Source organism: Acanthaster planci, unplaced genomic scaffold (genome assembly GCF_054643075.1).
Source record: "Acanthaster planci isolate LZ-2023a unplaced genomic scaffold, COTS_SCS Contig1, whole genome shotgun sequence".
NCBI lineage: Eukaryota > Metazoa > Echinodermata > Asteroidea > Valvatida > Acanthasteridae > Acanthaster > Acanthaster planci.
In genome coordinates this window covers 374,612-398,750 of record NW_028257625.1, presented here as the reverse complement: position 1 = coordinate 398,750, position 24,139 = coordinate 374,612, and the positions used below count along the sequence as shown (strand labels likewise).

At 43.1% G+C, this 24,139-nt stretch overlaps 1 protein-coding gene across 4 annotated transcripts; it reads right to left on the bottom strand.

The window, feature by feature from the left end:
• Nucleotides 1-351: 351 nt before the first annotated feature.
• Nucleotides 352-24,139, bottom strand: LOC110980662 (refilin-B-like). Of its 4 annotated transcripts, none has more exons than XM_022237550.2 (2): nucleotides 23,657-24,139; nucleotides 352-4,864 (listed from the first exon to the last, which is right to left on the bottom strand). In XM_022237550.2, exons 1-2 carry the CDS (start codon nucleotides 23,699-23,701, stop codon nucleotides 4,238-4,240), a joined length of 672 nt encoding a protein of 223 aa, XP_022093242.1. In that variant the 5' UTR covers nucleotides 23,702-24,139; the 3' UTR covers nucleotides 352-4,237. The 4 variants fall into 4 exon arrangements, with proteins under 4 accessions (XP_022093242.1, XP_022093241.1, XP_022093244.1 ...); XM_022237549.2 differs by lacking the exon at nucleotides 23,657-24,139 and adding an exon at nucleotides 13,767-13,981; XM_022237552.2 differs by lacking the exon at nucleotides 23,657-24,139 and adding an exon at nucleotides 9,983-10,228.

Below are 24,139 nucleotides of genomic sequence, written 5' to 3'. Positions count from 1 at the left end.
GCCCCCGTTTTTCTTTGCAGAGTTCTTTTTTATCAATCGTTCAAAATGAAGACTTCTTAATTTCCAGCATTATTGTTTTGTCAGATGGTGTATACCAAAAATGTCTATTTATTGAAATTAGACTTCAAAGGAGGTCTCTAAACTTCTAATGCATATGCATTTCAAGAAATTTAGAGTAATTATTGAATTTCAAATTTGAAAGCATTTCCTGGAAGCAGGGTAAATGTGAAATATTTCGAAATCCATACAGAAGTGTTTGTTAAAGAAATAAATGCATTCAGAAAAATTCTCCGAGTTTCAATTGAATTTTCTTTCATCATGTAAACAAAAATACAAGGCAGGCTGATAATGTTGGATTTTTTACTAATAATTTAATTGTCACCTGGCACAATACACAATACAAAACAGCATACATATAAAAGTACAAACCACAATAATGACAACATCTATTCGATCGACTTTTATCATGCATTGATTTATGCATTTCTTGTAAAAGGGGAATTGTCTTGTGTGAAGACAGTATCTGATGAGTGATTGGCCAATGTTACAATGATGATGCCATATGAGAAAAAAAACTGAAGGGAGAACATTTCACTGGTAATTGCTGACCAGTGTGAAGTGGTCACCTTCCTTTGAAATCTCCAAACCTTGCCACCGAGGCCATTTTTCTAAACCGCATCTTCTTTCCTAGCCCTGGCTTCATCAGGGGTACCATGATGCAGAAGCCATGACGCAGAAGCCACAGCCAGAACTGATGCTTAGGTTTGAAGCCTGAATCAAGTAAAATGCTCTTCAAGGAGCCATGGAATATACACATGTAACATCTTGGTAACGATACATAACATGGACGAAGGAATGCCCCATATATACGCAGTACATGTAAACTAGTGCACACCAAGTGTGAATAAACTCTTTATGTAGCATTTAAGGTAAGGCTTTTTAAGACAACCTTTGATACCGGAACTGTTACTGACGTGAACATGGAACCATGTTCATGTACGTTAAAACAAAATATCTCACAAGCCGGTTATATTTGGAATGGCCAATTTTCGACGCTAAAAACCACTGCAAATATATCAGGAATGTTATGATTTAGGTAGGATTTCTTACAGGAAATAAAACGAAAATGGCATCACTGTGGTTGCCAGGATGGGTAAAAACATGAAAGAGTAATGACAGCTAAACGCTTGTCTTTGTTTTTCAAAGCAAGGTCACCCTCTGTATTTAGTAATAATCTTAACCAATCAGTAATCTCTACCTTCAAGAAAAATCATAAAATAGTCTGATAACATATAATTATTTGAATAAATAAAATTACATATTTATTCCACGGTGTACCCCCAATTTTCTCAGAAGGTCACTTTGATAAATGCTGATAAAACATTGACAACAGACTAGCCACATCTTTGTATTGATTTGTGATACAGGCTGAAGTTAGGAATTGAAGGAATGCGAAACATTGCGGAAGTTCATGTCATGTCAAGCTGTTACATAGCACCCATAAATAACAAACAGGGTCTTTTTATACCTTGCATTTACATTTGCGTGAACATTTTCATTCCCATTGCTGCGGAATTCTGAGAAATTGTAAGAAATCTGCGCCTGCAAATCCGTAAATAAAAAACTTTTCGACCTGCTTGTGCTTGGTTCCCATCGTCAAATGTCGACGGATTGGCATGTACGTACGTGCATTGAGAATTGAGACAACTGTCAATAGCTCGAAACAGAAATGGCCTACGTACGTAGCGGGGATTTATTAATTTTAGTCTCCTGACCTAAAATAGAAAACTCTTTTTAAAGTTTATGTGCATGCCGTAGTGTACATGTACTTCCGTATTTGCTTTCCAAATTGAGGGAAAGAAAAGAAAAGGGTGTATTTGACGAAACAAATACGTCAACAGCGCTGCAATCACAATACGTGAAATTCGTTTTTTTTGGGGGGGGGAACCTTGTATTTCAATGAAGGGTGTGGGTATGTCATAACTGCAGCAATATCATCTCTTTGGCCCACTAGGCAGGATCCATGAAGCCTCGTCGCATTTGAACACTGACCAATCTCTGCCGTTTAATAGAGTGTTTAATGGAGAGTACCATAGCTACACCGATCTCCATCTCTGTGAAGAATACATGTGTAGTACGGTTTCGAATGACATTACTTCCTCTCTGGCAGACTGCCACGTGCGTCGGCATTTTGGACGTCATATTTACGTGGCACGCCGTATTTTGATCAACACGTAAGGGTGTACTGCGCGCACGTACACGCACCTAATGGCGTTGAATCAAAGAGATCACGCATAAGAAGAACTTACTATCGGTGTGTTCGATTAGCTTCCCTGAATACACCAGCGTCATACGCAAGGGAAGCCTCGAAATGAGGCTAATGGAACGCTGCAGTGTATTCGCTAAGGCATTCTGGGAAAAAGGTCAAGTCCTCGCCAGTTCCAACATATCCATGCTCTAACAGTCCATCCGTGACGTCATTACACTCGGACAGCCCCCACAGACCTGCTCGCCAGCCGGGGTAGTGGTGGCTGGCACCAGAGCAGGCACGAAGATCACGTGATGGCTAAACGAACGCTTTCGTAAGCTAATCGAACGCATCCATAGATCTCTATATGCGTTGCATACGCAGTTGTAATTTTCTAGGAGGGTTGTGCATGTGTCCTGTGCATATGAAAGTGATCTAATGGAGACGCGCATTGGGCGGGGCTTTATAGCGGATCGATTGATAACATCACCTTAGTGGAGACAAGCACGAATTTTATTCTCTGGCTTGCGCTTCCGAGCACAGGCTGTTTCTGCCAGCAAGACGGCTGCCACCCTTTCAGTCCAGTTTCCTATCCTGTAAATAGACTGGCCTGCTTGCCCTGTCGTTTTGAAAATTACTTCATCCAATCCAAGCCTATATCGTAAATATTTTACATATATTTTGCAGCTAGTTCATCATTTAAAACAAAATACGATTTAATAAAGGACTTGGTCGTTTCAGACGGATCTGGATCTCGATCTGTGATCCCAACACTGGCTCGGTCCTTCCATTATGCGGGTTCTGGTGAAAGTGATCGTGAACCAACGACAGATTACTGATCGAAATTCGTATCCGTGTGAAACAAGTAGGCCCATAAACAAAATAACCTGTCAAAAATTAGTAGTGAGATACAACCACAGGCGGCGCTGTAAACTTCATAAATATAACTACTGTTCACTGAAGAAATGATAAAATGGAAATTATTCCAGAGGTCTCAGAATTGAAACGGTTACCTGAGTACATGTCAACTACATGCGTTTCCATTTTTTCTGTTTCACTACAGTATTTTTCGGCATTGATTTGACTCAAAGACGTGCTACTAAAAATCCAGGGTCTTTTCCGCTTTTTATATTACACAACTTCAGGTAAATATGTAAATGAAGTACCATATCTACTGCTAAAAAGTCAAATTCAACTCTGCCTATTGTAGGATATGGTGTACATAGAAACACAGCAAATTTACATACACAACACATAACATTCTAATTTATTCAGATATGGCTGTTTTGGATTCCCATTTTAATTTTTTTTCAAAGCGAAATTTTAATTAGCAATAGCTTCGATTATTGTGATTCAGCCTCCCCCCAACTGTGATAAGGAATGCATAACCGTGGGCAATATTTTCTGCCCGCCCCCTACTAAAAATAAAAAATAAAAACTAGTTTGTTAAACTGTCGATACGGACACAATATATACGGAAGACTTTCTAAGATGTCCGGAGCAAGGTTGTGATGGCTTAGTTGTGCGTGTTCTGGCTTCGAGATCGGATGTGCTCATGCAAGCAGCCAGAATTTCCCGCGCAGAGAGGAAAGGTTATGCATAGCTACGTCATAATCTTCGTGCCTCTTTAAATTGGTCGCTGGAAACTAAGGCAAGCCTGTAAATCTTCACAAGAATTCGACTGCTATGCGGATTCTCCCCCGTGACAAACGATGTTGCTTTAGCAAGCGAACTCCCGCTGAGAACCATTCATAAGAAATGAACTTTTGACTGATGCTAACTTAACTGTGCTAACTTAACAGTTTCCATAATAGTTAGCTGGTTTCCCTGCTTACCGGCTCCTTGGAAATGAATTCTGCAGACTACAGTGGAGTTGTTTCGTGGGCTAATGGTTATACACAACGTACGGCAGCAACCTGTACAGCCAAAATCCGCAGGGGGTTTCGAACACAGTAGGTTTTTGTTCTGTGAGGCGATTGCAGTCCTGGATCAATAGCTGAGGTGGACAAGTTTGACGGAGACAAAGTCCCTGGCCTCCAGTTCGACTGCCACCCGGTACCTCTTGACCATCTTGGCCGAGTGATGCTCCAGACTGCTCACCACGTTCCTCTGGGGGAACTTGGGAAAGACGAACACCGTGGTGGTGAAGGTCTTCGGGGGCGTCAGCGCTGCGGCCCCAGGGATCATGTAGACAGCGTCCCGGTACCACCGGAACTTGCTGTTGGGGAAGCACTGCGTGGTGGTGCTGTAAGTAGTGGTGGGCTTGGCGCCCAGGTGGAGCCGCACCTCCTCGCGGAAACGCCGGTTGTCCCGGATCACCCACTCGAGGCCGTAGTGGCGGCGCTGGTACGGCGGGCGCTCGGTCAGCGAGACGCTCTCCGTGTAGCGGCGGTATGGCAGCTTGTAGGCCTGCCGGGCAGTGCCGCTCTCCTCGTCCTGTTCCTCCTCGGAGAAGCAGGAGTCCGACTCGGAGCCCGAGTCTGTCCGTGAGTAGCTTGAGGAGGAGCCGGAGTAAGAAGAGCCCGAAAAGCTCTCGCCGTAGCTCAGTCGCTTATGGGCGGAGCTTGGACGGCCGAATGGGATGTCTGCTGGATCAATGTCCTTCTCCGTAACCTCCTGGTGGGAATTAAGAAGATAAACCTTTTAAATATGCGAAGAGCAACAAAGTCATGGAACATTAAAATCTATCCCAGCTGTATGTCACCGCCTCCACTCGTTGGAATGTGTAAGGACGACAGACAAAAAATGGGCAGTCTTCGTCGTTTGTTCAACGCAACAAGAATGTATCATGTTGACAAAGTTTACAGATTACCCCCATGACAGGATTGCGCTCATCGTCCTGACAAGTTGATTTAATGTCGCGTATAAATGTGCCTCACTTTTGTCTGACGAACAGTATCTTCTCGAGGTAACAATTTAAATCCTGCCACGTATATGAGATACCCTGACTAATCTGGCTAGTGTGGCAATTTTTGGCTTTTTGTTAACGGTGTGTTCAGATGGCGGCTTTCCCCATCGGCTCCAGACAAGCCAAAAGACGAGCAAAGGCAACCCACTGCTCGTCATGTCTCTCTCGTAATCACCGGCGAAGACAACGAGACAGCGTCGTTTTGCAGCGATAACCACTGCAGACGGTAAACAAGCTAGGGGCTCGTCGTGTACACCCAGCAGCGCAGAACGACGACGGTACGCAGACACACATTTAATCGGCAATTATGCGAGATCAAGGTTGTACACTAATGATTGAAAGCATATGCAGGAACACGGGGGGGGGGGCTGAAAGAAAAGCTGGAGGCCTCCCTGTGCACCAACATCTGACCAAGCTGCACCGATGATTTCATCATGTCAAAAGTGGGACTTCCACCCTACCCAACCTGGGCGTCAGCAATCTCTATACACGCTGTAAACGTGCAATTGTTGCTTCACAGTTTAATGCTAAGCTTTTTCAACACACTTGTGGCTAAAATCTTTTATACCGCCTACGCTCTTTAGCCATTTGCGACCAAAGTTGGCTATTTTGCTGTGTTATTCCGCAGTTGAGGCTATTCCATGCCGCTTGTCCGTCCATACAGCACAACGCCGCTCGATGTGCTTAAACCGACAATTTCGCCAGCGCACAGATTAATACCCTTTATGAGCCACTTCCGAATCGGTCATCAACGAATTTTGTCTGACCAGATGCAAATCTTTTATATGATACGACCTGACTCTTCAGACTTCAGCGACAGGGTAATTTGCCAAGGGAAGTGTCCATCCACCGTTTCCTTGACACATCTTTTAATTGACTGTTTCCCTTCTCCCGTCTCGGGCTACTCTACCCTAGAGGTGAGTTACTTACTGTCAATACCATCCGTGGTATACCATTGCCTGTACTGCAGCACTGGAAAAGATGTTGAAAATTGGCTGAAAAGAGGACCCAGATCCCCACCCCGCGACCAAATATCGGATAGGGCGCAGCGCAGTCGAGGTAGTGTAAACAACACATGCAGAATGAAGGTACCTTTACAGAAAATTATTGAGCGGGATCGCGCGGGCAAACGGTGATTTTCAACATCGTGCTGGTGAAATTTGTCGTTTGTCCACATCCACGGAAATACGAGTCAGACAAAGTGTACATGTACCATTCAATTTTATGCATGCCTGTAAGATTATGGATATCGCATCAAACTTGATCAAGCGTCCTCTCGATAACCATGGGATGCGGAACGACGGATAGAATTATTACAAGAAGCAACAGGTGCGCTATGACTGCATCGGGGGTATAATAACACCTCTGGCCAAATGAACTGACCGAACCTACCTGATACTTGTTCAATGTGTCCATGATTCGCCTCAAGATGTTCAGCTGCAATCAACACTGGCGGAAATGTCCAATAAAAAAAACTCGACCGTGGCATCAGCGCTAAGTGGCGCTCTCCTGTAACACTCGCGCCCGATTGCTGGGGCAGTGCTGGCCGTTCTAATGCTTCGTCACGGACTGCACTGAAAAACCGGTGACTTCCTGGTATGCCCTCTTACACGCGACCAGCGTTCCCGCACTTGTTGACATACGTTTGTGTCACAAAAGGCGCAAATCGAAAGCGCGTGAAAAGAATCTCTCACGCACAGACAAAAAATAATCGATGTTACCAGAGTGTTGCGAGCTACAAGCTCACACCACCCACCAGATTATTCCACAAAACAGAGACTGTTAGAAATGGAATAGCCTGCGTTGACGTCACACTCCTCACCTGCGATTTATTTTCTTTTGCCGTTACCAAGGAAACAGAAACGAGTACGAGAGTGACAAACTTGACCTCTGCGCTGAAAGCATCCGCGAGTGTTCATTGTCTTTTATGTAGGGCCGGGGCCTGGAGTCCTCCAGTGGCAGACATCAAGCAAACACAACAAGGCGTGGGGCTCTGCGGCAGACACGGCACGAGCCTCTCTCAAACAAGGAGCAGTCGTTTAATTGTTGAAATATTAAGCGGGAAAGAGAAAAACCACGACTGTTTATGCGCAAATCGGCCATGTTGTATCAACAGCGAGACGATCCCTGCAATCATTACAAAAATTGTATATATCCATGATGTAGTCAGATACTTCCCCAAATCATGGGGGTATAATGAATAAAATACATATAGATTCGGGGAGCCAAACCCAACACAGTCGTCTTGTGAATATTATTTCTCATCACAAACAAAATTAAACAGCCTCTACATTAAGTAACGAGATCCAAAGCAACAAGTCAGAATTTAAAAGAGCCAAACGAAAACCCTCACGATACAAAATGGTCCAAACAATCAGGACTCACAATTCAAACCCCTAGCTGTAGCAAACATAATCAAATTGTTGATGGAGACACTGGGATCGCTAAACGACCCTTCCTGGAAGGCGTGGCACAGCTGTCATCCAGGCAAACAACCAAATTTATGAAGAGAAACATGTGAGTCGATACAGTTGTGGATGGGCGACATCCCGAAACTGGGCTTTACATTCAAACCTAAGAGGTAAACCAACTCTTCTTTATGCGTGCGTGAACATATTTTCTCTTCAGCAAAACCGTCAAAAATGTTGCTCATAACTTTCAGCCCGCGGCATTGTCCGGACGTCAGTTCCGTCTTACATGTACCAGGAAAAATTCCGTGGCATAAAGCCGAATTGAATAAAAAGATCAAAAGGTGGAAAATTGGAAAAAAAAGTTCCCCGCCGCGTTGGGGGGTCAGAGGCCAACTTTTTTTCCTCGCTGCATTGGAATTTATTGAAAACAAAACTAAGAATTGAACAGGTGTCGATGGATCTAAGAATAGGGTGCTTGTGGAAAGGCTGAAGGGGCCGGAGGGACAAGTTACGAATCTGTTCCTTGCTCTATGATTGATGCAAGATCAATTGATCGTGATGCGCAATTTTGATTCCACGAATACCTTATTTTCAAACAAAAGTAAACCAACAATTTTTATTTGCAAAAGATGCTGTTCAGTTGTACAGAACAGCCCAATCATGCTTTGCTAACGGACAAATGCAAAAAAAGAGTATGCACAGTGTCTTGAACTCCGAGAATGACGTCATAATACGGAAAGCAAGCGATTCAATCCACATTTTGCCAGCGGGTGGTGTGACACGGCGACAAGGGCAAACAGCACGACGTTCCCCTTTTCTCGGACCCCTGTGCCGTTGGGGGCGGATGGATCAACCTTCACACCGCTGCCGGTTTCGAAAAATAAAAATCATCCATCTGTGCTGCCCAGGTTTTAGTTTTGCTTGAAAATCGGGATGATTAATGCTGTGACGTCAAGACCGAAACCTGACAGCCAATAAGCCGACTTTCAGGAGCCACACATTTTTACCTTTCGTGTCTCGTCACCGTGCCTCAAAGGGCGCGCGATTTATGTAAACTCTGATGTGTGCAAGGGGAAACGAGAAGTCCATGATTTGTCTAGACAAGTTTGCCCAACCGTTTCTTTTCCTGTTCAGTGCAGTCAGTCTTCAGCCCGTGAGCTGGAGCCACACCGTCTTTTATACAAACGGCTTCCCTATTCTCTTTTCTATTCATCTGCCAAATATCCCCTCAACATTGGGTCGTGACCAGCACAGGTTGAAACCAAAAAAATGATATATTATACACAGCTTTCATGTACACGGATCTCGGTTCGTTTGACTTGCTTCGTGTTTTACTGACAGCTATTATTCGACCTGGCAAACGTTTCGAAATAAGTCATCCTGTTGGTCAAATAATATGCAGGCTCTATGGAAAGAGGCCTCGTATTGTTTTGCCGTGGCACGCTGTGCCCTTCTGATGGCTCAGCGCTGTTGAAAAAAAAAGAAGGTTTTCACTCCTTTGTACCAGTAAGGCACTAGAATTGTATTATAAGCAAGTAAAATTTGTGAAACCTTGGTCCATTTAAATTATTTTCTTTGCGGTCAAAATCAGCCTTCAATATTTTTCACCTTCTGTATTTTCCCGCAGCATTCAAAAAATATGCATTTTGGGCGCTACGAAATCTGATTTGTTAAAAAACATCTTGAAGATATATAAGAACGGTGATTGATTGAACACAACCAATCTTCAGACACCTATTAATCACCAACCACAAAACCATTCTTCAACCTGATCCTAGTTGTATGGACTGGCAAGATGACGATTTACAGCAGCAGTCGTTCATTTTAACAGAGTAGCTCGCGGCCCAGGTGAATTATTGAACGCAAAACGGCGAGCGTCGGTCTCTGCTAACCACCATGCCATTTTTCAGGATATTTATGTGACGCCTACTGCTCACTTACATCTAGTTTATACCTGACTTATAAAAAAGGAGAGTGGTTCCGGTGAATTCCTGCATGAACTATTCATGGTTGTATACACATGTGCATCATTGACCAATTCCGTTTGCTAATGAGGCAAAGCACGTTGAATTTCTGTCGTCTTTGGAATGTATAATCATCAGTGTTTTCTGTTAATTAAGTCAAAAGTGAGAGACGTTAGCCTATTGTCATAACTGCAAACTTCAGTGACGTGATAGCGGTGGCAATAGGCCTACTGAGAAGAGCACTGTCTCAGAAGTATGAAGCTACAGTCTCAGACTCCACGTTAATGAATTAACCAAAGAATTCGTATCTGAACCTAAAGTACAAAATCACCTTCAACAAATACAACTCAAGCAAAATTTAATTCGAAAGCTTCGTATTTAAGTTAACCAGTAAGGCAGTAACCAGCATCCACACACTTCATGATCTACATAACAGAACATCGAATCCTACCATCTTATGCAGAAAATCCATCCTATCCTGTAAAGGTTCTGCTACTCCGAAAGACACTACTTCAAAGACAACAACTCGTCAACTTTATACCAAAGACGGGAAGACGCACGAAAACAATGGGTTCTGGAATGGACTCGACGTTGTCGTCTGCACTCGGCGTCTTTTACTCTGTACATCTAAATACTAAACTTGAACGCACGCACTTCATCAACGCCGCAGCGCAGTGGGCGCTGGGGAACTAAGCGGCCGGGCGCTCCCCCGGATGGTTATCAAGTGGTGACTTGACCCCCGAGTTATCGTATAAAGTTACACATCACTGTCGGTGAAACGCTCACAACTTGACCCTGTGGGACCGAAATTGGTTTACACAACCGGATTCCATAGCCAGGTTTTATGAGACATTAGAGGAGGACGGTTTTGTTTTAATCCAGCCAGCCATTACCCCTTATCAAAGGAAATATTTGAGGTGATGCATTTTTGAGTTGCGGATAAAATGTAACAGATATAAACCAGAATATACTCTTACTATCGAGTTATATCGTTGCACAGGGTAAATGTCTTCTGTTCGAAAAACAAACTCTTGCTCTAAATTTAACAATATAAATGTATTACTTACAACTATGAGATTTCTCCAAGCAACCTCAAACTTCATAGTCTGGTACCTCTATCTGATGAGCTGAAATACTTGAATTTTGAACAACAAAAAAAGTATCGGGAAGACATTTATTTTGAAGATACTGTTCACACTTTATTATTTAGTGTCTCTTTATCCCTTTACCGACAGTCAAGTCCGTAGTTGTGGACACTTCCGCAGCGCAAGAATTTACCAGTATTCCCCCCAAAACAACAAAATATTTTTAATACTTTGGAACAGGTTTACTCCATACCGGTCCTAATCTGCCGATTAGAGATTTTGACACCCTGATCTCACCGTATACTACTACGGAAGCGTAAAGCTGCCAAGGTAAAAAAAAAGCTTAAACCCCAACGACTTACTGTCTCGTTTGAATGGCTTACTATCTCGTTTAAACCCATGGACGATCATACGACTATCTGAAATCATCGTTGCGACATGGCATGCAACGAGTCCGCTTCCGTGTATCTAAACCAAGCGCCCTCAAACATTGACGTAAGAAGAGACAGTGCCCGACTGAAGAGGGCGCTGCACTGCACAAAATAAGGCCGTGTCCGAAACGGGCTTCCAGAGCTGCGGCTAGGTCTATTGTCTACGCGTCTCCGAACGCATTTCCAATGGAACGAAGACCTAGACCTAGCTCTAGACAAGAGATCCGTATACAGCCTAATTCTGCAGAGTGCATTCCATAAATCGTCCACCAAATTTCTGCGCGCAAGCTCATTAATAATTTGTGATCCCACGAGATTTTTACAATAAGACAGGCCATAATCAGAAGGCATCATAGAAATATTTCTATAAATCCCGAATCTAGGACTGATAGTTTCCAGTTCGGGGTATTTCTTTCACAAAAAGCTCCAAATTGCGGGCCTATTTTGGATAGAACTGGAGGCGGGCGGCTACATTCAGAAATGAATTTTACTGCTATTTTAGGGGTATCTTCGTTCAAAGGCAAATAAAAATTTGATGGGGCTAACCACCATGAAATTGAAACGAAAAGTTATCTTCTGGCCATAATCTTGAATTTCCAGTAAAAAACGGAGGCCAACCTCTTCACGAGAGTCAACAGGCGGCGCTATTTCGGTCCGATTTTGCACTGTAATCTATGGGCGCGTGCATTTGGTGTAGTGCAACCTGCAGTTCTGTTTTTTGGGAGTCATAAGAAGAAGATTGTAGAGAGCGCTACAGAAGGGCTCCCCCCGCATCGCGAGCAGTATAGGGGACCCAGTTGCTAGGCCCAGGGGTAGAAGTTCTTGGCACTGGTCGGTTGAAAGCGATTTTACACGGGACATGCTGGCCAGCTTCTTTTGTAACAAGCAATAATAACCAACCTATTATGGCAATGATTATAAAAGTTTATTCTGAAGGCAGGCTTGCCTCGACTTGTTCCAACAAGACTACGGACGGCAAAGAGGAGAAAGTGTAGGCTACATCCTATGAATCTGCACTACAGCTTTTTTTTCTCCAAAAATTTCAAACCCATTTTCCCTAAAGGGTGAAATGTAAAAAACTGTGTAGAATAATTCTTCCTCATAAGTGCATATCTAAAAAGTCTTACTCCTTCCTCCAAATGGACAAAACACGATTTTAAAATATACATGCACACCCCTGTAGTCTTGGGTTGGGCCCAGGGCTAGGGTACGACTAACTCCTATCCCGTAGACCTGCCACTATAGTATATTTGCCCACCAATCGGAAATACCACTGGGCGTCGTTCAAATTCAATATGCGACAATGACGGTGCTAACACCATTAACAGACGGTTTACTTACCCACTGTATGGAAAATTCCTACATGGGTTGAAAGCACTTTTTAGTCCATTTTAGTTCGGTCACGAGCGAGTGATTTTAGGATCTACAAACCACATGGTGTATGGACTGAAACGCGTGACTAATTCCAGCTTGATAAGCGCTTGTCGATGACGGATGGATACACATTACTCTTTCACTGATGAGTATATTGGAGAAAGAAACAAGACCAGAGAAGTATAAAATATGTAAATATATGATCTAGCATTTGCCGGTAGTTGTGATGCGACAACGTTGCGCGCAAGTGGGCCTACATGTATTAAAGCCATTGCAATGTTTTCACGCGCAGTATACTGCTACGAGTCCCTTGTCCGTAAAAATTAACATTTCTATTGGAAGATTACATTCGTTTGCGGAGCTACTGTAATATCTATTCGGCCTACCTTCAGTAGCTATTTTTATGCATTTTATGACAATTCAAAATGTATTGTTGATTATTCGCTGACGTCAGAGATCAACGGCGGACTCTGTCCTTGTTCAGTTTCTCCAATAGAGCGTTTGCATGCATACCCGTCATCTTGAAGACCGGTGTTTGTTTCAAGGGGTATGCACAACGGAGGTCTCCCTGTAGAGCAAAAGCATTGCACTGCAAGATGGCCACCGCGTAAAGCCTCTATATCTTGGAATGCACTGGTATCTCGCTAAGCCTCCAGGAGTTTGTGCACTGATGAATATAACGTCATATTCGTAAAATGCTTCCTGTCGCTTTACAAAATAAAAAAAATCCACAGAGAGTATTTTGTTATCGCATATGTAGGCCTACAGCCTAGGCTCTATGAACTTCCTGCAATGTTCAGTGGTCTTGAATATCATTCCCACCACACAGTTTAACATTAGCAAAGCACTAGCATTATCGTATCACGATATATTGCTGCTCAGACAAATCCGTACATGCGAAATGGTCAAGGAAAAACTGGTATACTTGGCCTAAGCAAACAGGTGAACAAGGAACAAGTGGCCGTCTAGCTGGCCGTCTAGTGTGTAAACAAAAGGTATACAACTTTACAAGCTACAGTCGCTGCAGCGGCGTGCTAAATACATGTACACGGCGTCCATATGACTTATGAGCATCAGGCATCACCGCAGGTCACGAAGGAAGAGACAGTATTCAAACAAGCAAGGGTGATAGTACAGGTAATCAATGCAACATTTGCCCCATGAATGAAAAACGATGTGTTTCTCAAACCACTTCTACACCAGACGATATTTTGATCAATACGGAATCAATGACGGCCCTTACGGTGAGGTCTATCGTAGCGCACGGTAATTATGCGAGGCCCTCTTCCTAAAAGTACGATCGACTTTGCCAGCCTGAGACATCAAGCTCAACGCATGTACCTACCGTTCGCACGACGACGATCGTCCGCTGCACCTCAAGGAAGACCATCTTTGCGATCGAATAGGGTCCTTCTCTTAAAAATGAAAAACAGGACCGTAATTCCCTTGGATTGTTCCAGCGTGCATCTCATCCGGCGAGATCTCAATGTGCGCAGTGCCCATCCTCTTCGGGCGCACTGGGGAGGCAAGTGTAGAGCACGCGCTCACAGTTAATCACGCACTAACACGCCGGCACAATAACACCGTGCAGTTGACGTCGCTAAGCGGTGATGCATCGATAATGAGAGCGATAACCACGTGTTTGAACCATGGAGACAATCAGCTTAGACTATACACGTGCAATATGATAAGCCCTATGAACCAGCGGTTTGTAACCGTCCTTGGGTTGAGCCAATGGTGATGCATGCATGTGAGGGTATACTATTGTTATGCAAAACCGTTTTGAGATTTCAAGCTTTGAGAAATGATATTAAAATATGTGGGTGGTATTTTTGTTCGATAATAATTTCAGTTGGGTGTTTCCCAATGATGACGGCACACTGTATATGTGTAGACTTCCGTGTGGTCCCTTGTTAATAGTTGTTATTCATAAACCAGTTTCAGTTAGGAAATCAATCACGACAAAAAATCCTGTCTTCGCAATGAAAACAATTCAGCATGCCAATTTAATGGAATGTCAGTTTCTATGATTGGAATTTTTTAATGACTATGAATCAAGAAAAAATGAAAATGACAAAGGTGTGTCTTGTGTGTAGATGTAAAGAATTTTAAAATTCTTATTGTTTCCTTTAATTCTTGACTTATTGGAATGAGTTTTAAACTTACTCTTCTGGGGTTGGGCACACTGTCCCGTTTCGTTTCCTTTTATTAACTGTTTCTCAGTCACGTGGGAACCCGTAATCCGCAAATTCAGACACCCACACAGACCATATGAAACCTCCAACATCAATGCTCGTCCTCTCTCAATTTAAAAATGGGAGATTTAAAAAAAGAGAGATTACTGCTAATCGCCGAATTAACCTCTCCCACCACATATTTCGCATACACGAAGCGTGCGAATGTACAGAAAGGATAATTGGAAAATTTCACATGCACGTAATAATTAATGTGGAAATCAACGGCGATAGCATGGGGATCGAGTCCACGTTACTGACACTGCGTCGGGACTCGTGACAGGGTTGCGCACGGTATGTGTTCTGCCCGTTCACGCTTTCTGGTATTAGCCACACCTAGACAAATCGTGATCTGCACTGCAACACCGGTATACAGCCTGCGAGATCCACGCACGATCTTTAGACCGGCTGATTATGTGCATTGTCTCCAGACCAGCAGAAGCCGGTGCGGGCGTTAAAAGAAATATGGCATTTTTTAATGTGTCGGTCATACATATCGTCAGTCACACGACAAATTTGAACTTGAGCGTTTTTACCCGACTACGTGTACTTTTCTCTTTGATTATCGTTTACAGATTCGTTGAGGAGATAAACGACACTAAAAAGGACTGACCTGCAGTGGGTAAATTTATGGAGTCGAAATGTGGACTTCAGAAAAAACACCGATGCAGTCGAAGGTCAACCTGGCACAGTATGAAAGTTCAATGTAATGTTTTCTGTGGCTATAGGTTCCTCGATGATATAGAATTGCTTTTGTTTACATGATAGCGTGGGGATCATTCATCATCAAATCACAAATTCCTAAAATGTTCGTGTAATCCAAACTGAATAAGACAGAAATGACAGACGCTTGTAAAAGACACCTATACATTCGTTTTCCGTGAGAATTGCGCCATAAAACTTTGCGGGATACGAACCCTAAAAATGTAAGGAAACTTAGACTTGAATCATGTCTCCATGCTTGAATCAAGTCGAACTTACGTTGCTCTTCCCAGTCAGCCATCCCTTCAGCCTGTACACAGTACAGGGTCGTCGTGCTCAGCCCAGCAGCCCTCATTTGATAGCTCTATTGTACAACTTAAACCATACGCCAACAGTCAGGTAAGTCCACAAACAGTAATAAGTGGACACAAGAGGGCGCGAAGCAAGTGCCGCGACCTCCATATCATTGATCTCATATTATAAAGACATAAACGTTGACGCAGACAAACGTCACACAGGATCCCGATTCGGTCAAGTCTAATTACAGAGACGTTGAGGTGTACTGGAAATACGCGCAGAGACGGGTTAGGCTTCATTATGTTACATGCATGATATGACAGTTTGTCACACCCTGACTGACAAGACAGCATGTCCCATCTTGCCTCGTCATCATGCTATAGAATGACGAATTAATCCTCTTGTTGTATACACGGTTCAACTTGACATTATGGTGAGTTCCTGTTTTCTGACAGGTAACCTCTGCAAACCATAATGGAGACGACACACAGTGCATAACCAACAGTATCCTAAAATATTAAATTACTTGAAGTTTTAAGCCAAGTTACATCACGTAATGGCAAAACATGGATAAAGCGTGCGGAGAGGCAGACGCCGCGGCTGGTACGAAGACAGCGTTGGGACCAACCCTGCATGTCAATGACCGACGATTGCAAACACCCTTGTCCAGAAACTGAGCGTAAAACATTAATTAATGTTTTACTCGGCTTACGTCACTGTGAACACACCACAGACCAGCCGATTAATCTTTCTTGTACCCGCATTTGTGATAGAGGTTGCACAGGGCAAACCGTAGAAGACAGAGATTCTACAGCCGCAGTTTGCCCCATTATATCGTGGTCGAATGCAATGTTCGTGCTGACGGGTATGAAAAGTGGTGCGCCACGGTCGTGCGTGCATGGTACTGGAACGAAGGGATGAAGCCACGCCCCCTAAAGGCAGCTTCTCAATGTCCACTATCAGTTGGTGTCCGGGGCACACGTACCTGTGCAAAACTCGCTGACAATGAATGCTACGCACCCAGGTATTCCGTCTGCTGTGTTCACTCGACAAACAACCCGTCAACAGCCCCATTCTGCTGTTATTGTACCCCGTAAAATGATATCAGATATCCCGCGCAGATGAACACGTGTAACAAAGGGGTGTCAATGACCAAATGCCACAACCCTATTTCAGAACTCATTTAAGAAAGCGGGCCTATACTGTACTACTGACTCAGTGAAAGAGTACCAACCTGAATCTAATAAGAGCGACTTTACTCACTTGGTTTTCTGTGTACTCCCACAATGCATATACCTTCCTACATTTTTAAATCTACTTTTTAATTGTTTTTTTTGAATACTTTACAGCTTTTGTCTTGTATCCCAACCTGGCCAATTCTGCTGTTGTCAAAATATAAACCTTCGTTGTTAATTGAGTTAAATTTAGTTCGCAGTAGCACCATGCAAGGATATCCTAGCACGGTGCTACCCACTGCAAACATTTTACTTAATTTGCCACCTTCGCGCGTTACCACGTTCCTCGCGCGCGATTAATGGGGTTCGAGATGTCTCCATCTTTCTCTTGTTTATACGCCAATTGGCCCTGATTGGTTTCGACAAGCAAAGACAGGGTATCCGCCATTAAGGTAAGAAAGCTACCACGTCAAAGGCACAAGGTTGGGATCAAGGGATTCATTACAATTTAATACCAGTGTGACGTAACCGGCACCAAGAACTAAGCACAAATTATACACATACAGGTCAAGCTGACCTTTCTCGTGAGAAGAATTGGGTCTGACAGTCGGGATGGACACTAGGTCAACTCTGATTTTTGAGAGTTAATTTAACAATGGGACTTTTCAGGATACATGATGAACCCCTTTTCCTGAGTGTGCCTTTGGTAATTGGCCAATGCGGCCAGTGGTGTAATATGGCCGGTAACCAACGCCGGACGGTGGGGGTCCGGGCAGGAGTAAGGGATCAAAAACATAAAGACAAATAATTGGATTTCCAAATAACTTCCATCCCCACTCTACCCCGTCCCACCCCAAAACGACGCACCGCCAACCCTCCCCTATTTGCGCGTGCATGTGTCTGAGTAAGACAAGTTCCCAAGACAGAAAACAAGAACAAGGAAACGAACAAGCGCAAAACGATAGTCACGTTGTCCACTACCACGTGTTCGTTATAATGTCGGCTAGTCTCCCTTAAATTCGTTTCCAAGATCGGTCAGACTTAAAATGCCTATTAATGTTTGCCAAAAAAACCAGTATACACATGCCCTTTGGAACATTTTAACTGGCAGTTAAAGACTGATTTTGCAATCCTGTGTTTTTATATACAAAGCTACTTGTAATTGAAAAGACAATTCATGAGGTGGACACGGCAGGTAAATAATCAAACGACTGTGGTTGCAGATCGTTTTCCTGCAGCAGAAATGGATCAAAAGTCAACCGGAAAACCGCATTCAACATTCGCATTCCAGATCTTGTGTGTTAAAGAACGGCGTGCCTTTAGTTGTCGATGGCTGTTCCTGGTCGTGATACTCCGCAATACGACGACGCAATAGTCGCCAATAGGTTGAGTTTGCGCTTGATTTTGTTTTGTTGTGGCCAATGTCGAGCCTTCTTTAACGATCTCTTCACGTTGACGGTTATTCCTCAGGGAGGAAGTTTCATTAAAAATTGCCGTGGAGATTTTGAAACGAATAAACTATCGATTATATGTATAAACCACAGTGTCATCCCATTAGAAACTACAGTGGAAGTGAATATGAAGCTAGAGGTTATCAAAATGAAACATTACCCAGGCAATTGACCTTACATCATCTAAATGGTTTCACTATGCCCCCCCCCCTTTTGGGGGGTGGGTGGGAAACAAAGGACCAAAATAAAAAGCGGGACTGCACTTCAATGGTTCCTTGTCACGTCAAAGGAACTATTGTCGAGTACCAACGGCAAGGGAATATATATGCACTGCCAATTCGTAACTTCCGGTGGGGCAAGACGGAAGAGGGTGGGGCAAGACAGAAGGGGGTAGGAATGGGCTGTATTGGGCACCTGTAGCGTCAGGAGTTTTTCCGGGAGGGGGCTCACTTTTTTAAGGGGAAGGGGACAAGGTTCCGAACTGATGGAAGAAAGCTTCATTTACGGAATCTCTCACAGCCTGCATTATTTGCAGTTTCGTCTTGCAATATCAGCTGTTTTTTTCTAACCGAGTCGAAAAATAATTTAAGCCCATTTGCAAAGGTCACGAGTCCACAGTCAAATATGCCGAACAATAATCTGTACTCGGTCGTGTAGTTGGATTATTAGTATTGAACAACGGCCAAGACAATGCTTAACCGGAAATCATGGAGTTCGACTATTGTCTCGTGTGATTGCTTAACGTATGGTATAAGCATGTTTGACATATATGCAATATCTGTAACATAAGTATTACTAAAGCATGTAAGGTCGATACTGCACAAAGTGTAATATTTGAGAAACGTTTTTGACCTTTGTCCCCCTTCTCACTTTGTTTATGCATCTATGTCATTTGCAGGATACAAAATACTGGTACATGCGTGCATGTTGAATGGTAAACCTTTCTGGAGTTAAACACTGTAAGTCGGGTCCGTTGTCGTGTCAACTTCTAGGCTTGGCAAGGAACACATTACATGTATTGTATTTTCGATCTACATGTTTGCCATTCCTGTCTCTCCTAAATAACGTTGCGCGGCTCCTCAGCCTTTTAGTCAATAATCTGCTTAAATCCATTAACTTCGACTCAGAGAAATCTGATTTAAATCACTATAATGCAAACAGTTCGCAAGAGTAATTTAATTATGGTCTGTTCGGCGGCAATAAAGGATATTGCAAAAAAGGGAATAAAACCTACGGACTATCAGTATGCGTGCAAGATTTAAATGAAAACGTGGTTCAGTGACTGATTGGATGTCAAGAACACGTCTGCCACGTTATATACATCGCGACAATAAATTCAAATTTTCTTGTTAGGGTATCGGAATACAATTGGTGGGATGGGGATCTTTGAATTATGTGTATTTTGGGGAGTTAAAAAAGTCTGAACTCTTTTTCCCGAACTTTGCAAATATTACACAGCAACAAGACGTTCAACGGTTCCTTGTGGGAAGTGACATGCCAATTTAAAGGTGCTTCAATTGGCGAAAGACCAAGCTGTATATAAGCTGCACTTCAAAAACAAAGAATGGCATAGGTTTGATGTTTACTCAGAATAAAATTCAATTTCACTAGCGTCATTGTGAAACTTATAATAAAAAAAAAATTCTTACATAATTAAACACATTCTTTTGAATCGTATTATGTCACTTTTTCGTACGGCACCCTGGAATTAGTTGAGTGTGCTGTGTTCCTCCAGAGTTATCTCGAACTGCTCGGTCATGGTGAACAGCCAGAAAGCTGGACACGTGACATGACGTCATACAATCAGTGTTTTGACAACACTCGACCGACCTCTTATCTGTTTTCATCAGGTTCTGCACAAAACGCGGATACTTGAGAGAGTTCCAAGCTCGGAAGTTGAACCCAAAATGTGGCCGGTCTTGATTTGCGTTCGGAGTTGGCAATGCGCCGATGCCAGCGCGTGGCAAACCCATTCAAGCCAAAAATTGTGCACTTCCTGTAATCACTTTTTTTCTCTTTCAAAAGCCCAATCAAGAATTATGACGTGCCCCATTTGCGGTTGGAGCCTCTCCAGAAAGGGGAGTCAAGAACCCACACAGGGGGAAATTATATGGCTGAAACTTCAAGTCTATGGGGTGCGCGTCGCTCCTGTAAGGCTGTACAGGAATGAGAGTGCCACCTTAATGCATGTTGCCAATTTTCGTCACAGACAAAAAGTTTGGAAAATTATATTCGTAACCACGATACTATAAAGCCAACGCTTCGTACATAAAACATCAAAGGCAATTAGCTTTTGTCAAACCTGATCAAGTAGAGTAACAACACTGATCATATGAGGGTTGACAGCTGTTGGCGTTTTAAGCTTATGGGTTACATTAATTTTTGTAGCCTTCTAAGGGGGAAATTCGGCAGTTGTCCAAAGCCTTTTGCCAAGGAAAGCATTATTGAGAACATCCTGGTTACTTCGAACAAAAAATCTGAGTTCGGTTTCAGCGGTCCGTTGGTTGGACGTGAGAAAGCGTGAGGACATGGATGCAGAGGGTAGGCTGGGGGAGGGTATACGCATTCGGTTGGCGGTATTGCACCTGTAGCTGGCTTAGTTGTAGGGATTTTTGGACGTTGTAACTGCAGATTCAAATTGACTCCTATAAAGGTGCAGGGAGCAGGTGTTGTCCCGTTTTTAATACCTTCATTGTCTATTGTAAACTGACGGAAAGATTTACATTTACAGGATACACAGACATACAGTCGTCCACACTTAACTAACTCATCACCTGTCTGGCATAAAATAATTAAATGCAGACGACAAACTTTGTTTCGTTTTGGTGCTACTACTAAAACAGAACACAAAGATAGCTGTTTGAGAACATTTCTTTCGTCATAAAGAAAGACCTTTAATGACAAGGAATATGTGTATGTCCTATCTTATGAGTTCTTCACTTTGTCTTTACTTGTTCGAATGAAACTGCAAATCCTTTTTGTCTACGAATACTCCACGCATGGCCCACGACTTTACAGGCACCCTTGCAGTTGCTACATGGAAGCACCGACCCTTTCTCTCATAAGGCCGGCCCTTTGTCTCATTGGGCCGTATATCAATTGCTTCCTCTTAAATTTCCATATATGGTCAGCATGTCTCTTGCCGTCCGTATCCTGGGCGGACCCGTGGGCCACGGGACATGGATATCAGCCTACTCTTGGTGGGGCTAAAATTCTCTCTTTTTATCTGGCCATAGGTAATTAAAATGTCATTCAAGGTTCCGTGTTCAAGGTAACAGTAGCGCAACAGGCGGTGTCAGGTGTCGTTGCAGTTGATATACTTCTCGCGTGATTGACAATTACGCTGTATGAAGCAATAACCATGCAGTAAGTACAGCAGTCACGAGAGACGACTACCAGAGGTCCCGTACCGGGAAAAGAAAATTAATTTCGCATCTCCCTCGTGGAGCAGTATCTCTCAGTATACAGCTAAGTACTGTGGCTGATCCTTTTTCACGGCGCAATAAGAAAGTACACTGATGTGATAGCAAAAAAAATCTGCCTCGTAAAAATAGGTTACCAGTTAAGATGTCACATGTTCTATATTATTTTGACTGATTTTTCGATATAGTTTTTCATTGCAATAATGCACTGCCAAGCTACTTAGTAAGTCCATGAAATTGGGCTCAGGCTCTTGTTTTATGCACGCATCGAGCTATCTTGAGTGGAGTCCGTTTGAACACGTACCTATGGCAAACCGCAAACGTATAGACTTATAATATCTTCGGGCTTTTCCCCATGTTCTCCCTGGGATGAGTGTGTGGGAGGCCATGACAAAAATCGTCCCGTAACAAGGAAGGTATCCGGGGCAGTCAAAAATAGAGAGCACTCTGTTCTGGATCACGGCTCTGCGTGGAAGCCTAGAATGAAGAGGGTCTCTGTGAAACTGTTTTCATGGAAAAGGATTCTGGGCCTACTAAAAATGGAAAACAGATTTCCGTGGATTTTTTTCCGTGAGAGACATCGGCCTTTGACTAGCCCAGGCCTTGGGGATATTTGGATTGGCATAAGCGTGGCATGTACATGTACATGCAGATGCTAATGGATTTGTACAATGTGAGGTCGTTGAGGTGAGTGGGTATATTGGGGTCATTACGAACTATGACCCGGTGACCCTTCCCTCTCTCGGCATGTGACCCAATCATTGCAAAGATGACCGTGCTTGTTGGCAGTAAAGCATTTGCAACGAAAACTTTCCCGTCCATTTGGCAACTTCATTACGATGGGGGATTTGTTATAGGTCTGAGAATACTTTACACTGGAGAAGTAGGCCTAGACGTCTGTACTACAGGCACGAATCCAGTAGATTTTTTTAAAATTATTTTGATGTGAATATGAAACAACCATATGACTACAGATGAAGCATAAGCAGTTTACACACTAGCATGAAGTTAATTCGCCATACAGGTTCCTCAAGAACAGATGTTAATTCAAATTTAAATTGTTGCACGAACCTGCCCCAGACGTTCAGGGCAACTTAGGTGCGTTTATAGAAGATACATGCATTTTCCACCGTAAAGTCCATGGTTGTGACCGGTAAAATCATCAGTGCTAAGCATTCGAGGGCTTAACCGTGGAGCTATTAAAAAGGAACAGACACTGCACTATTGAAAGCAGACCTGTTTTCACATAGTACGACAACCGAAACTGAACAGGCCTTGTGTATATCGGATGCAGTCATGACCGCAACAAGTGACCGTGCACGAGCTCTTTTTCCTAGACCTAGAACAAACCTTCCAACGACTTCCGTCCTCAGACGTTTACACCAGGTTTTATTATCTTTGTTGGTTCGATCATGGTTTGATACTATTTTGCTTTTGACTTAATGTGAAAGTTACTGGTATTCCCGGTTACGTTTGTCTCAAATTTCTATTCGAACAGCAACAAGAGTGCATTGACACCAAACTAAAACACAAACACCGACAAAAGCATAAATTCCACCTCACAACCGCCCCACCTGAACGCGCTCCTCAATCATTAATTTGTTCACCCAATAATGAAACTGAACTCCATTATGCATGTTGATATAGGCCTACAGCCAACTCGATCCCGAAACTCAGTGTCGATGAAATCATATACCAATTAATTTTTAGACTGACATGGCTCGATATAACCTAATGAAACGAAACTTAATACATGTCATGTACACAAAAATACTGCTAAATAATCAACCGTTGTCGGTGAATGTCTACTTCACACAATCAAAATCAAATCCCTAAATCTGTTTCAGTAATATCTTTATCAAAGCATTTCTGTGACTAAAGGTTTTCACCGCTTAATATTTTCGAGTATTTTTCCTAAGAATTGCATGAGTAAAAACAAAAACAACGTTCTTACCTGTCGGATTTTCAAAATGCACCTCTGCAACGGAAGAAAAACCATCTTGATGTTTTCTTTAAAAAGTTTCAGATGAGTTGAAAAATATCTGCAAAATATGTTAACTTCAGTTGGTTTCTCAGGGAAGTAGGCCCTTCTAAAGTTTGGCCAGAAAAGATCCTCGTAAAATTCAGCAGTGAACTTGCAGCTTGAAGTTCAGCTCTACTAGACTGTGCTGCTTTCAATCGTCAATACTTCTGGTGAAGACAAGGCGACACACACTGTGATTAGGTTCTGCCCACTGGGTCAGTAACATCTCAGTGCAGACGACATTTCATTCTACTGAAAAGTAGCAGCCGTGGCTTCCGAATGTGGCATTTCTGGCGACAGAAACTGGGCAGAAAGCACCGACTGGACAAAAGTATTTTGAATGCAGGGACTCCAAACAACCAGAGAGTTCCTTTTGTGCAAGAAACTGAGTGCAACCTTGGAATCGTCTGCTCT

Bases quoted from the DNA above. Each gene is read 5' to 3' on its own strand.
- LOC110980662 (XM_022237550.2), bottom strand. From the start codon at position 23,701: ATGGTTTTTCTTCCGTTGCAGAGGTGCATTTTGAAAATCCGACAG. The intron at 4,865-23,656 runs GTAAGAACGTTG...AATTCCCACCAG, and splicing joins GCATTTTGAAAATCCGACAG to GAGGTTACGGAGAAGGACAT.